The following is a 12,894-nucleotide window of genomic DNA, read 5'->3' on the forward strand; positions in this document are numbered from 1 at the left end:
CCGGAACCCACAGCGTTGAAATCCCCTCCCACTACCAGCATTCCCCCCGGGAGAGTCAGCAAAGCCCTGCCCAGTTCAGCAAATGTGGAGGCCTGCAGGGCCGGCGGGACATAAACCGAAACCAAAACCAAAGTCCTTCCTTCCCACCGCCCCGCCACCGCCACAAACCTCCCCCTATCGTCAGCAATGGTGGAGTCCACCTCAAAAGGCAGCGATGCTCTGACGAGGATGCCCACACCCCTGGACCCAGAAGAGAATCCCGAGTGTGCGATGAATTTATACCCCTTCCTATTCAGGGCATAGCACGTATTGCCTATGAGATGCGTCTCCTGCAGCAGGACAACGTCTGGCATTGAGCGTTTCAAAAATTGCAAGACAATCCCTCTCTTGATGCGATCCCCCAAACCATTAACATTCCAGCTTATAACACTTAAGCCTCTACCCCCCATCCTCAAACGGAAAGAGGCCCACCCCACACCCGAGGCGCCACCATGGAACGTCCCTGAGGATCATCATCATGCCTTGCAGAAATAAACCCCCCAACAACAAACTCAAAATCCCCAAAACTCCCCCCACCCTGCACCCCTGCTGCAGCTTAAAAAGCCCCCCCAACTTGCAGTGTGCCTGTCGCCCTACAAAAACAAAAATCTACAAAAAGTACCCTAAGGGAGGAAAAGAGCACCCCTCGTCCTCCCGCAACCCTCCACAGTTACTGCACTCTGTTCAAATCTTCTAATATGGTTAAATCAGGTCAGGTCAGGTCGGCTTTGAGATATCAGCCCTGTCCATTCCGGCCACTGTCTCCATGCTCGGCTGTGTCGTCCCCGGTCCGTCGCCGGGGCAAAGCGTCCAGCCATTCGTCGGCCATAACAGGAGAGTCAAAAAAGAATGTCCGATCTTCATGCACCACCCGTAGTCTGGTGGGGAAAAGCATGGCATACTTCAGGTCCAGTTCCCGAAGTCTCCGCTTCACCCCCAGGAAGCTCTGTCTCTGTCTCTGCACATGCTGGGTGAAGTCCGGATAAAAATTCACCGACGCATTCTGGAAGGGGACTGGGCCCGTCACCCTCGAAGCTTGCAGGATAGCGTCCCGATCTCGAAAATGAAAGAGCCGGACGACAATCGGCCGCGGCGGGGCACCCGCCTTGGGCCGCCCGCCCGGCTCCCTATGGGCCCTTTCCACCGCAAAAAACTTCCCAAGGCCCTTAGGCTTAAGATGATTGAGGACCAAATCTTCCACAAGCAGGTCCGTCGAGGCCTCATCCGAGGACTCCGGGACCCCGATGACGCGCACGTTATTGCGCCTGGACCGGCTCTCGAAGTCCTCCAGCCGACGGGCGGCGAGGTCACTCTCGGCCCTCAGCTTCCGGACCTCATTCTGCAAATCCGCGACATCATCAGCGAGGCCCGTGGTCTTGTGGTCCAGGTTCTTAACTCGTTCGTTTGTCTTGCCCAAGTCCGAGCGGATCAAATTGACATCCACCAGGATGGCATCCACCTTATGCGCCAGGGCCTCGAATTGCCGCCCCATCGAGGTCTGCATCCCATCAAGCGCGCCCATGACATCCTGCAGGGATAGCTCCGGTGTCCCAGGCGAGTCCTCCTTCTGGGCATCCGGCGCCTGGCTCGGTCCACTCGGCGATGTTTTCAGGAGGGCGTAGCGGTCCATACTGTTGACTTGGGAATACGTTCCCCGCCTGGTGGACTTAGTCTTCAACCGATCCCCTTCTGCTTTGCCCGACATAATGGACTCCAGGCAGTCCAATGCAGTGAAGACCGCTCCCTCTCAGAGAGAGGAATAAGGAGTGAGCAGGTCCGCCTTGCGCTGCCAGAGTAGCCCGCCGAGCGTCTTTGGGGTTATAAAGCCACCCAGAGCTCTACAGTGTCCGGGCAGACAAAGGGAACGAAACCGAAAGTGAAAGAGCGAGGGCCTCCGTCCGACAGTTCACACCTCACCAGGCCGTTGTTGATCAACTAGGAGTCGGGCATCCTGCCAACTCTAGCCCCTGGCATCTCCGGGAGTTAGGCCGCAATCTTCGCCCGTCGTAAGTCCGGTTCCCGATGGGCGATCCGACCGCGGATAGTATCAATCGCCTCCCTGACAACTCAGCAACACGGTGCCATTCATACCGTCAGGATTAGAGACAGGATAGTCGACGGAGGGCGCGAGGGTCTCGTGAGCTCTAAGCTCACGCGGCCATCTTGGTCAAGCGCTAGGCTCCTCCCCTGGCATTATTTTTAATACACAGTATTTGTCTTAGGACTCGATACGCCTGCCATAGGGGTGACAAAAGTGAGGTTAGGTCTTTCGATTAGTTTCTATTGCAAAGTCGAGTTAACAGTTTAAAACCGCCCTACTCGTCTGCAGTGGCAAGCTGGGAGACATGTTTTACTTTGTCATATTCAGGATGACACACTACGTGCTGCAGTCCCTGAGGGACACTTTAACTTCCAGGCCCTGGGTACCCCTGGAACCCTATACTAGAGACTTCTCATTTAAAGTATGCCAATTGGGTAAAAACTAATCTAACATACACTTTTAAGGGTCAGACAACTTTCACTGAGGTTTGGTTAGCAGGCCTCAGTGCACTCTCAAAGTTGAAAAACCAGCCGCATCAGTCCAAAACGTTTGGGGTGATCATGAAAAAAAGAGGTATTTCCTTACCCTAATATGTTGGTCTGTAGGTTTGAATGTGTAAAGGCTGAACTAAGTGCTCTGCTGTTGAAAGTAGGAATGCACTTGGAAGGATCTCACTCTGCTTGTTGCCATCTGTCAGACCCTATCCAGCAGGGCCAGGTGGCAATCAGGGGTTACTGGGCCTCAACCATGGGGGCTGAGGTTACTTGCCTCCGATGTTCCGGGATCCATCCTACCATGAGTCTATAAAATAGGCCAAGCACAACCCCTTCAGCGCATGATTCTCAGTGGTAGATAGGGAGCAGCCACAGGCTTCTCAGGGAAGTAGTGTGAGGATGCATCAAGCCCAGAAATCAAAAATCACCCAGCAGAACAATAATTGATTGACCAAACCAGTGCTGGTCTTTTTTTTTCAAAGGGTGATTTAAGTCACTCAAAAAAGAAATAACACACACTGTAATATTGTAGGTATAAATATCTACTGGTATGGATGACTGTACCCAGGGTTCAAGATCCTCTTTCCTTAACTAGGTGTAGCATATGGTATGGCAGGCTCCAGGCAAAGGTGCAGTGCTACCCCTCTTGTTTAGAGTCCATGTACTCAGGTTTACAGTCTTAGTCCCAGATTGCAAAACCCACCAATGCGAGTCCTTTTCTTGTACTAGCAACTTCAGGCCTGCAGCACACCTCTGGCCCCCTTGTACCTCCTCTGGGTGAATGACATGCCGGTTGCAAATGTGTTAGCACTTGAGTCCTGTCTGTGGAAGCAGCAGGGGCAGGGACGCTACCCGGAGCCTGGCTGGTGGGCAGGCTTCAGCATCGCTGGTGCTCGCAAGCACTTTTCTGGTAGCAAGGTGAGTCAGGCCGAGTCTAAGGTCAAAGGGCTGCAAAAGGCACTTCTCAAAGCATTAGTGCAGCTCCAGCACCACCCAGGGTGACGGGACAGTGACTTGGTCTGCAAAGGTCAGGCCAGCCATCACAGTGGTTCACTCTGCTTCGGCTGCAGTTCCCGACCTGCAGTGGCACAGTCCGCTTTGGGCACAAATGTTCAGAGTCAAATCGGGGGTCAGTTTGGTCACACTTCGACAGTGCCAATGTGCGGCCGCATCAGCAAGAGAATTACCGGCCTGATCCGGGAGAATGCATGGTGCTCTCCCTCAAGCCTCTCTGGGCAGAAGGACCCTGAGCTCTTGGGTCACTTTCTTCTGCTTGCCTTGGTAGTCAGCACCTAGTGCAGGGTTGGCACTCTCCTTCCCTTTTCTTGGGAGGCCGGTATGCCTTCAGGCATTTTAGGACTGGGAGACAGTTATTCCTTCAAGATCAGACTCTGGGCGATGCTCACTCAACTCTGGGAACCTAGCTGTCAAGCAGACACCAGCACTGGCTGCACAGCTGCCCTCTGCATACTCTACACAGTACCCCCTTCATTGGTCAAATAGAACTTGGAACTGGAATAAGTGAGTCAGAATCTACCACTTTTATACTATTGAAGCGGACAGGGGATGTGGACATACACAACATTTGTTTAGATTGATGATTCTCAGAGCATGGTGGTCTTCAGTTTGCAGCACCCACAGCAGAGGCACAAATATGTGTGAACTTTCTGTACCTGGTTCAACAGCCATTCCGAACAGTGGCCAAGAACAGAGAGAGAAGGATGGCTTCCCAACCTTCACAGACCACAGTCTCATCCTTCAACCCCACAATCAACCAAGTGGTAGTGCTCAGGAAGGTTAATCAGCAGCTCCTTACAGCACGGACCTATCAAATTTCTAAAGTGAACCCTGTCTTCTCCTTCCCTTCAGGAATGTCACCAATAGGCTTCCAATGTCTAGAAATGTCTAAAAAAACAACTTCACATTCCATTATGTGTACGTGAACAGGGCTGCCAAAATGAAACCCACAGGCTTCAATTAACCTAGCTCACTCATAAAAAAACATGTATGCACCACACAGGCCACACACATGCATACACATAGAGAGGCTCTGGGATGTAAGTGCTAAGACCTGGGTAAGCATATAGCAAGGGAACTGTACATGGCTGTGCCAGTTGGCCTCCACTCCCAAGACATAGATAAAAAACGTCTGATAACAACTACTGAGTTTTGAATAACATGGTACAATGCCAACACTGCGCTACATGCGAAACCCATGGTAAGGACAGTATTCCGCTGCTAAGCAAATAAGAGCGCGTTCTCTGCACCCTCCAGGTTCAGGAGATTCCCAGGATATCACGTATTTTGAGTGACTGACCTAGACTTTCGCGCCTACACTAGATTAGCCTGAGGCTGGGGCCAAAACCGAAAACCACAATACAAGATACATGCAATTAGCACTGAAAACAAGGGAAACTTGACCCCATGCAGGGGAAACTCATGTCTAGCAGTGGTTTTGCACGTTTGAGTCAGAACCTATATGACACAGCCACATGCATAGCTGCCAAGTTTCCCAGGTCTACGTGTGATTTGATGTACTGCTCCAGTCAAGGCTTTTTCTTTTGTATACTAGACTTGTAGTCCTGTTTTATAATGGAACAAACAAGACTGCAAGTCCCAGAATTCAAATAAAAAAAACAGGACTGGATCAGTATATCATCCATGCACCTGGGAAGCTTGGCAGGGATGAGGCTTGCATCTATTGCGCGTAGACACTCAACTATCTTGTCCTGTAGTGTTCTACTCTCTGAAAAACTACTGTACAGATGCCCTGTTTGTATACCACTGCTTCTCGTGCTGTACCTGCTAGGTATGTGCAGGAAGATTGAACTGTATGAGGGAAATGTGCATTGCTGTTCCATCTCTCCTGACCCTGTTCTATACATGAGGCAAGCTTGCATTGCAGTTATCTGTCTTGTACCTGTTCCCTATTGGAGGCCAGCACACATTGCTACTGCTTGTGCTGTACCTGGGGGAAGCCAGTACTACTACTGCATTTGCGGTGTCTTTGGCTGGGGAGTGGGGGCTGTAATGGCTACATAACCCCTCCCCAATGGAGACAACTTGCCCCGGCAGCGGACATTGTACATACTCTGGCTATGGGCTATATAATAAACTGGCGGGGACCACTTGTGGTCTTCTGGCCCACACTGTACATCTGGTGTGTGTGTGCTTCATTTCTGTTCCGTGGCCCAGGCCCCTCCACAACCCTGCACTGCATTCCCCAGCACAATGGTGACAAAGGGTGGGCAACACGCCTGCTGCACACCCTCATCCACACACGCGACACCAGGAGGCGCGCCCCCAAGCCACACCATGCACCGTGGCTCACCTGCACTGACCCGCTCTTACCAGCTTCCGGGGCACAACTAGCAGCACATCGGTGCACCGTTGCTTGCCACCCTGCCTGCATCCAAAAGACGTTGCACCGCTGTGCGGCACTGCACCTCCTGCTGTCACTGCGTGACACGCCTTGATGTCACAGGCCTCCCTCTTTTACATGCACGCCCCGGAGGGTGCCTTCTCTAGCCCAGTGAGTGGCCACCCAAAGCCCTGAGCATTTTGTATTGCACCGCGCATCAGGAATTCAGCGGCATTACATTGTGTGAGCCTGAGCCCACAGGGGGAATAGAGACCTGGAATAGGAAAGGAAAAATACAAAGGAAAAATAAGAAAACAAAATGAAATTGTCAGGAGGGAGGGAGCAGAGGATAGGTAAGCTAAGCAAGGCACACAACTAAGAATATTAAATAAAAGTGACAACGCTCACATCCTTAACCCTGCTGCCCCACACGATACGCCCTAGCGAGAGGCCACACCCCAGAGGGAGGCTCACAACCAGCAACATCCTACAAGCTTCAGAAAACAGCACTGTAATTTTCCATGCCCATAAACGTGTGCATTAAAATCGCCCAGTCATTGTAGATAACGCCAACGCGGTGCCCAAGCAAGGCCTACAAGGGGAACGGTCAACCACACAATATGTGCTCATAGGAGTGCTGCATCCATTCAGTGAGCTTGCTGATCAAGCCACTGCTTCACCAGGCTGGAAGGCTAGAAAATTACTTATTCACAACCAGAGATTGATGGAGCCATCAAGTGCTCCCTCCTGCTGTATTACACAGGCAAAGAAATCTACAAATTATTCGAACAACTACTGAATACAGGCACTGCCAACGACTAAGACGCTGCCGTGCCCGCTCAATGCACACTTTAATCCACAATTGAACCCAGACTTTGAACATTTCAAACTTCGCCAAGCCCAGCAGTGAGAATGGGAGCCCACAGACACATTCTATGCACGCCTACGTGCACACGCAAGCACTTGCACAGAGGACAACCAACCTAAGGAGATATGGGCGCAAATCATCCAGGGCTGCAGGAAAAAGACCCTCAGAGGCCTCATCCTGAGGCAGAAAAATATCAATCTCAATGACATCCTCATCTTGGCAAGATCTCATGATTTGTCTGCAGCACGAGCAGCCGAAATGGAAGTCAGCATCACACAACAGCCTGAAAAGACCCCCACTTACTTTGTGGAGGACTGTTTAGAGTTGTCACAGACCACCAACCACTCATCCCTCTTTTTCGTGGCTCTGCTCCACACCCTCCGCCAAGGATTGAACTCTGGGCTATCCAACTACAGCACTACCACATGGAAGTCACCTACCGACAGGGATCCAAAAACCCAGCAGACTTTCTCTCACACATCCATCCTCACCGTCTAGCAAGAATGATAATAACACGGATGCTACCAAAGCTCATGTTAGCATAGTATCCCAGAGTGCCAGCCCACAAGCACTAAGCTCACAGGAAATTAGAGACGTCACCGCAACAGATCCAGTGTTGGAGAAGTGATGAGCGCTCTACAAAATGACTGGTAGCACAACTTCCTACGAAGTGCCAATGGGTGGCACGGCCCGGAAAAAGAAAAACGCACGAAAATATGGCAACTGCGCAACGAGCTAAGTGCCACAATAGATGGGCTCGTCCTGATGGGACAGCGCATAGGCATCCCGCAGAGACTGCATCACCACGTGACAGCACTGGCTCATAAGGGGCATCAGGGGACAGCGAAGATTAAATCTTGCATGAGGGAGAAAGTCTCGTTCTCTGGTCTCGAAGACGCCTTCGACGAGATGGTATGGCAATGCCCCTCATGCCAGCTCACCAGCACTCAAGAGGTGCCCGCACCCGTCCTGACAGAAGAGCCATGCGCCACGCCATGGTTCAATGTGAGTCTTGACCACTGAAGCTTCCCGGGCGGAGGAACCACCGAAGTCATAGTTGATGGTTATTCAAAGTACCCTCTTGTAGAAGTTGTTGACTCCACGGCTTTCAATCATGTAATCCTGGCACTGGAAAGGGCATTCACACTCTTTGGCCTACCAGAAAAAATAAAGACGGACAATGGACTGCCTTTCCACAGGTCTGAATTCCAAGACCTGCTAAAACACCTGGGGAAAAGACATCCCTGAATCACGCTCCAATGGCCGCAAGCGAATGGAGAGGAAGAACGATTCATGCAGACACTGAACAAGACCCGCAGAATCGCTGTAGTAGACTGAACCAACCCCCGAAGTAAGCTTCCAGAAGTACAGAGAAACGCCTCATTGCACCACTCAACGCTCTCCGTGGTCCCTAATGCTCAATGGCCATCGGCAGGACACGATCCCAGTCCATTCCGAATGGTCTCTCCCACAGTATGACCCAATGAGCACCCAAGCTCGACACACTCAGACCAATGTGCGCCCAAGCCGCCTCATGGGTGATCTCACCAGGTGACATGGTGCTGCCCAAAGACCGCCAAATGGGACCATGATCACCGCCTGTAAAAGCAATTAACTGATCACTAGGATCATATCCTGGTTTCGGATGGTAGACTTCCCCAGCTCTTCTGAACCGGAATAAGGGGAAAACGATGCTACATGGGGGAGCCCTCCAGGACCAGAAAGCCAAGTTGAAGAAGCTGTCCCCAGTCACAGGACCCCTAGCCAGGTCGGTGCCGGGACTCATGTTGAGGTCGATTACCGAAGCAGCCAGGGCCCTGAGGTGGCAAGCGGACATTCCCATAAACATTGGTATAACCTTAGACCTAACCCGCCACCAAGCCACTTTGCATACTGAGTTCATATCGAAGTTGGGAAGGGATGCAATGGCTGTATAACCCATTCCCCCGCAGGGTCAACCTGCCCCAGAAGCGCACATTGTACATTCTCTGGCCAGGCATGGCCAGAGGCTATATAATAAACGGGCAGAGACAGCTCATGGTCTTCTGGCCCACCCTATACGTCTAGTGTTTATGCTTCATTTATGCTCCATGACCCAGGCACCTACACAACCCTGCACTGCAGCCCCCAGCGCAGGGGCAACAGGCAGGTAGCCTATTCTGTACCTGTTCTGAACAGGTACAGAATAGGCTACCTGCCTGTTCTGTCAGACTTCTCAAGTGTCAGGTTTTCATGCACGAGTACAGATTTTTCACAGTGCATTTTTCTGGTACTAATATTACAAAATGTATCATTTAAACCAGAGACTAGCATAATAATGCAAAGGAAAACTTCTGAACTAGATGAGCCACTCAAGTTCCAACAAGCTACAAATAAACCAGTGCTAGATGAAGTACTCACAACACCGATTACGTTGTATTTGTTCTGTTTATTAGGGAAGCTGGCCCTCCTGCTGATCATATCCCAAGATAGCCGTTGGCATTTCTGGCACCCGAGCTGTACCGGTTTAGAAGTCTGCACAGCTGATGAATGAAATTTGCATGTTCCCAAAAACATCTGCAGCGCAGCTCTAAATATGAATGAGGTAAGAAGCTAGACGCACCTAAGAAATAAGGTTAAAAATTGACGAAGTTAACATGCGTACTGGTTGAATGCAAGTGAGGTTGGGAAAATATTTGTATGCGTAATTTATACTTCAATTTATTGTACAAAGCGTTCTGCATGAATTATTTTTACAAAGTTACATAACATTTCTTATCTTTAAAGATTAACTCGCTTTTGGTTATTTGCTCTTTTCGAAATACATTTTTTAATCTTTACCTAAAAGTAATCCGTAAGAGAAGTGTGTAATACATTTTAGCTTAAATGTTAATAAATCGGTTTATACGACGAAATAATAAAAATAGACACATGCGTCATCGCCTTCCTCATTCATTTGTACGGATCATCTTACATTCTAACATGGCCACGAAATTCTGCTGCAGCTTCATACGAGGCTCCTCGTAAAACTAGTCCGTTTTTCATCTCTTAACCATACCTTTGCCATGCAGTCTGATGCGCTGCGCTTCATAACCTTTCCGTCGGCAGCGGAGTTGCCGCTAGGGTGACCCAAAGTATCCGAAATCTAAACATACTGTACTCGAGAAGAGGTCAGGCAAAAAGGCAGCTTGCGTCCTCAACACTTGTTTAGGGGCGTGAATTGTTTTTTCCTATTTCCTTTCCGCATGGCCGTGGATTGGTAAAGTCTGACCCGGAATGGGTGTTAAGGTTACGGATGTACTGCCGGAAACTAAGCTTGCCTTGTTCATTAGTTTTCCTCTGGCAATAAAATGTCTCTGATTTGTTGTGTGCCTTGCTGATATCCGCATGGTTTTGTTTGTATATGTGCACTATGAGCATTGTACATACATTCTGACACTAAAGTAAATATGCTGGCATTGCAAGGAAAACCGCTGAATTTAACTTCATAAAATGTAATTTATTCTTTTTATTTTTTATTGTTCTTCCTACAGTAGCGCTCTTTGAAGGGGGTGTTTGTTTAGTTCTTCGCCTTTCAAATGGAAAATCACCCCCTTTAACATTCCCAAATGTTAGCATGAGTCATATGAAATAATATATATTGCTATGCAAGGGCTTGTTAGATTCGTAGGCCTCTTTCACTTTTTTCAAAAGGAAGTATGGTATGTATGCTCCATGCATACATTTATCTGATCGTGCATGACTTGAGTATTTTTGTATAAGAGATCATGAGGATTTTTTTGTTTTGCAGTTTTATATAGCGCAAACTCGACCCAAAGGTATTGGAGCGCTTTACTGGAGCATCAGTTATCCCACATAAGGACGCATTAATTTTAAGTCAAAATGGTTGCTAAAAACGTCTTGGGGACATTCTGAAAACTGACCTAAGAATGTATTCTGCCCATTGCTTACCATTGGCTTTATGGTTTGCAACTCACATTTGCTTGCTTTTTATTTGTTGGCTTTATTTGTTTTAGGCTGTCCTGTCTTTGTCCCTCCAATGGAGCATAGCCTGTTTACTCTGTATTGTTCCACAAGTGCTCGCTTTTTGTAAACAGGCCTTTACATTTTGTTCTTATCTGGTGACATTTGCTGCACATTCAAAGACAGTCAAATGTCAGGCTCTGTCTTCCGAGGTAGCTTAGTGTTTACTTTTCTTTTTCTGAGTTCTTGAAATAATTTCCGCTACTGGTAATTATTTGGTCCCTCATCACTGTTCACTGTTGCCATATGCAAATCAGTCTAAATGCTGCTCCAATCAGAACAGTCCAACAAAAACTGCCAGGCCAGATCCTTCCGAACCGGAACACTGATTTCTGCTCTTTAGTCGGGTGTAGCTTGATTACAGTGGCATAGCACCGGACCCATTTCTCGGCACACCTGTCACACCTAGGACATAGCACTAAATTATACAAAAAAGTGATAGATGGAATAAAGTGATAGATGGAATGCTTGAATTAATCTCACCCACTGTTAATTACTCTGGATACACCCAAGTCCATCATTATTTTGCACCTCATATCACCTCAGTTTGGACCCAGCCATATGCAAATCAGTCTTGAACCTTCTCCAATGGGAACATTCCAGCCTGAGCTTTCAGGGCTTATAGCTATTCTACAATGGAGAGTTATAGCCCAGGTTCAAAATGAAAAAATCTTGATGGAGCGGGATTCGAAAAAGAAACCCGCTCTTGTTGAGTACCCCGTAACAAATACTAATGTTAAGTAGATAGAATACTAATGTGCACCTATACATTACATGAGGGTAAACCGCTTGGCAAAGTGCATGAAATTAATCTTAACCAAACGTGAATAACTGAAGATGTAATAATATGGTGAGTAGAATGTGTCGTGAATGGCTTACACTGCAAATTGTGTGCATAGTATACTCGAAGGCATGTTGTGTGATGCTTAACAAATGCTAATTAACATTACTTTTACTTATGCTTTGCTAGAATAACTACAAACTTGGATCTGGGTGAATGAGGGTGGTTAACAGTGAACGTTTCATTACCACATTATTAATCAACGTTTGCTTTCAGTTCTTTTAGTAAATGAACAAGTCGCCATGTTTTTAACTTGACCAAACTGTGATGAGTGAAACTTGCAGCGCGCACAAACCACGTGATACTGTGGATAAATTTGCTGAGCCAGCTGTAAGAGTGTGATGCGGTGTAGGTCGCAACACTTGACGAGCGGCCAACTTCTGCTTCCGTGTGAACGTCTGCGAATTTATAAAATGTATAAACTTTTTCCTTAACATGATACATTTTCCTCATGAGAGAGTAGGGATGTATATTGAATAGGTGGGAAACGAAAATGAACAATGGGGTAGTTAAAGAAAGCAATATCCAATGTCGAATGACCATCCACCCCTTGTTTTTAACCAATCCAATAGCTAGAATAGGAGGCATTAGCAACTTTAGTGGGATGGACATGTACGAAAAGGGTATAAAGAATAGGTGATTTAGGGGTGGGGTCGGGTTGCTGCTGCGAGATCTTTGAGGGAGACGGAGAGAGTGAGGGTGCACTGCTGATTTTCAGGTTGCAGAGAGGCCTAGTCGATCCAGTCCTATCCTTATCTTAAGTCTTTGATCCCTGACACTCTGATCGGGGGTCCCTTGCCGCTACCTAGGCCAGGGTGGTGGTTTTCCTCGTTCTTATTTCCTTGGGTTGGTATTTTAGATAACTCAAGAATTAGTTTTGTGCTTTGTCTCCATCTATTTTTCTGAAATGAGAAATTAATTTGATGCCTATATTGTCTGATGTCTCTTCGTCTATCCCCTCCTTGTGACAAATGTATTTGTTGAGATTGAGTATTTGCTAGATGATTATTAGATTGTATTCTCTCTCATGAGGTGTTTTTCCGAATTAATGCATTGAGTTAGATAAAATGTAATAAGTTACAAAAAGTTTGTGGTTATTTGCGTCTGTCAATGATTTGAAATGACTACCTTCAATTATTCAACTAATTGATCCATCGATCAAGTAAATGAAGAATTGATCCTAGGTGATTACATGTGAATCTGTGGAAATCCATTACTATTGAATTAGGGTTATATGATTTGATAAGG

At 47.9% G+C, this 12,894-nt stretch overlaps 1 protein-coding gene across 10 annotated transcripts in view; it reads right to left on the reverse strand.

Moving 5' to 3' along the window:
- Nucleotides 1-12,894, reverse strand: part of ZBTB38 (zinc finger and BTB domain containing 38) — a 308,287-nt gene that overhangs the window by 104,028 nt on the left and 191,365 nt on the right. The window contains exon 1 of one of the 10 annotated variants that reach the window (XM_085633673.1): nucleotides 9,841-10,014. The exons of 7 other annotated variants lie outside the window; for them this stretch is intronic. In XM_085633673.1, coding sequence (XP_085489799.1) covers nucleotides 9,841-9,873 — 33 coding nt within the window. In that variant the 5' untranslated portion in view covers nucleotides 9,874-10,014. Of the gene's footprint in view, nucleotides 1-9,840; nucleotides 10,015-12,894 lie in introns of those variants that run through there. 2 more of the 10 variants (XM_085633671.1, XM_085633668.1) reach the window with 2 other exon arrangements.

The sequence above is a fragment of the Triturus cristatus genome, chromosome 11, assembly GCF_964204655.1.
Source record: "Triturus cristatus chromosome 11, aTriCri1.1, whole genome shotgun sequence".
NCBI lineage: Eukaryota > Metazoa > Chordata > Amphibia > Caudata > Salamandridae > Triturus > Triturus cristatus.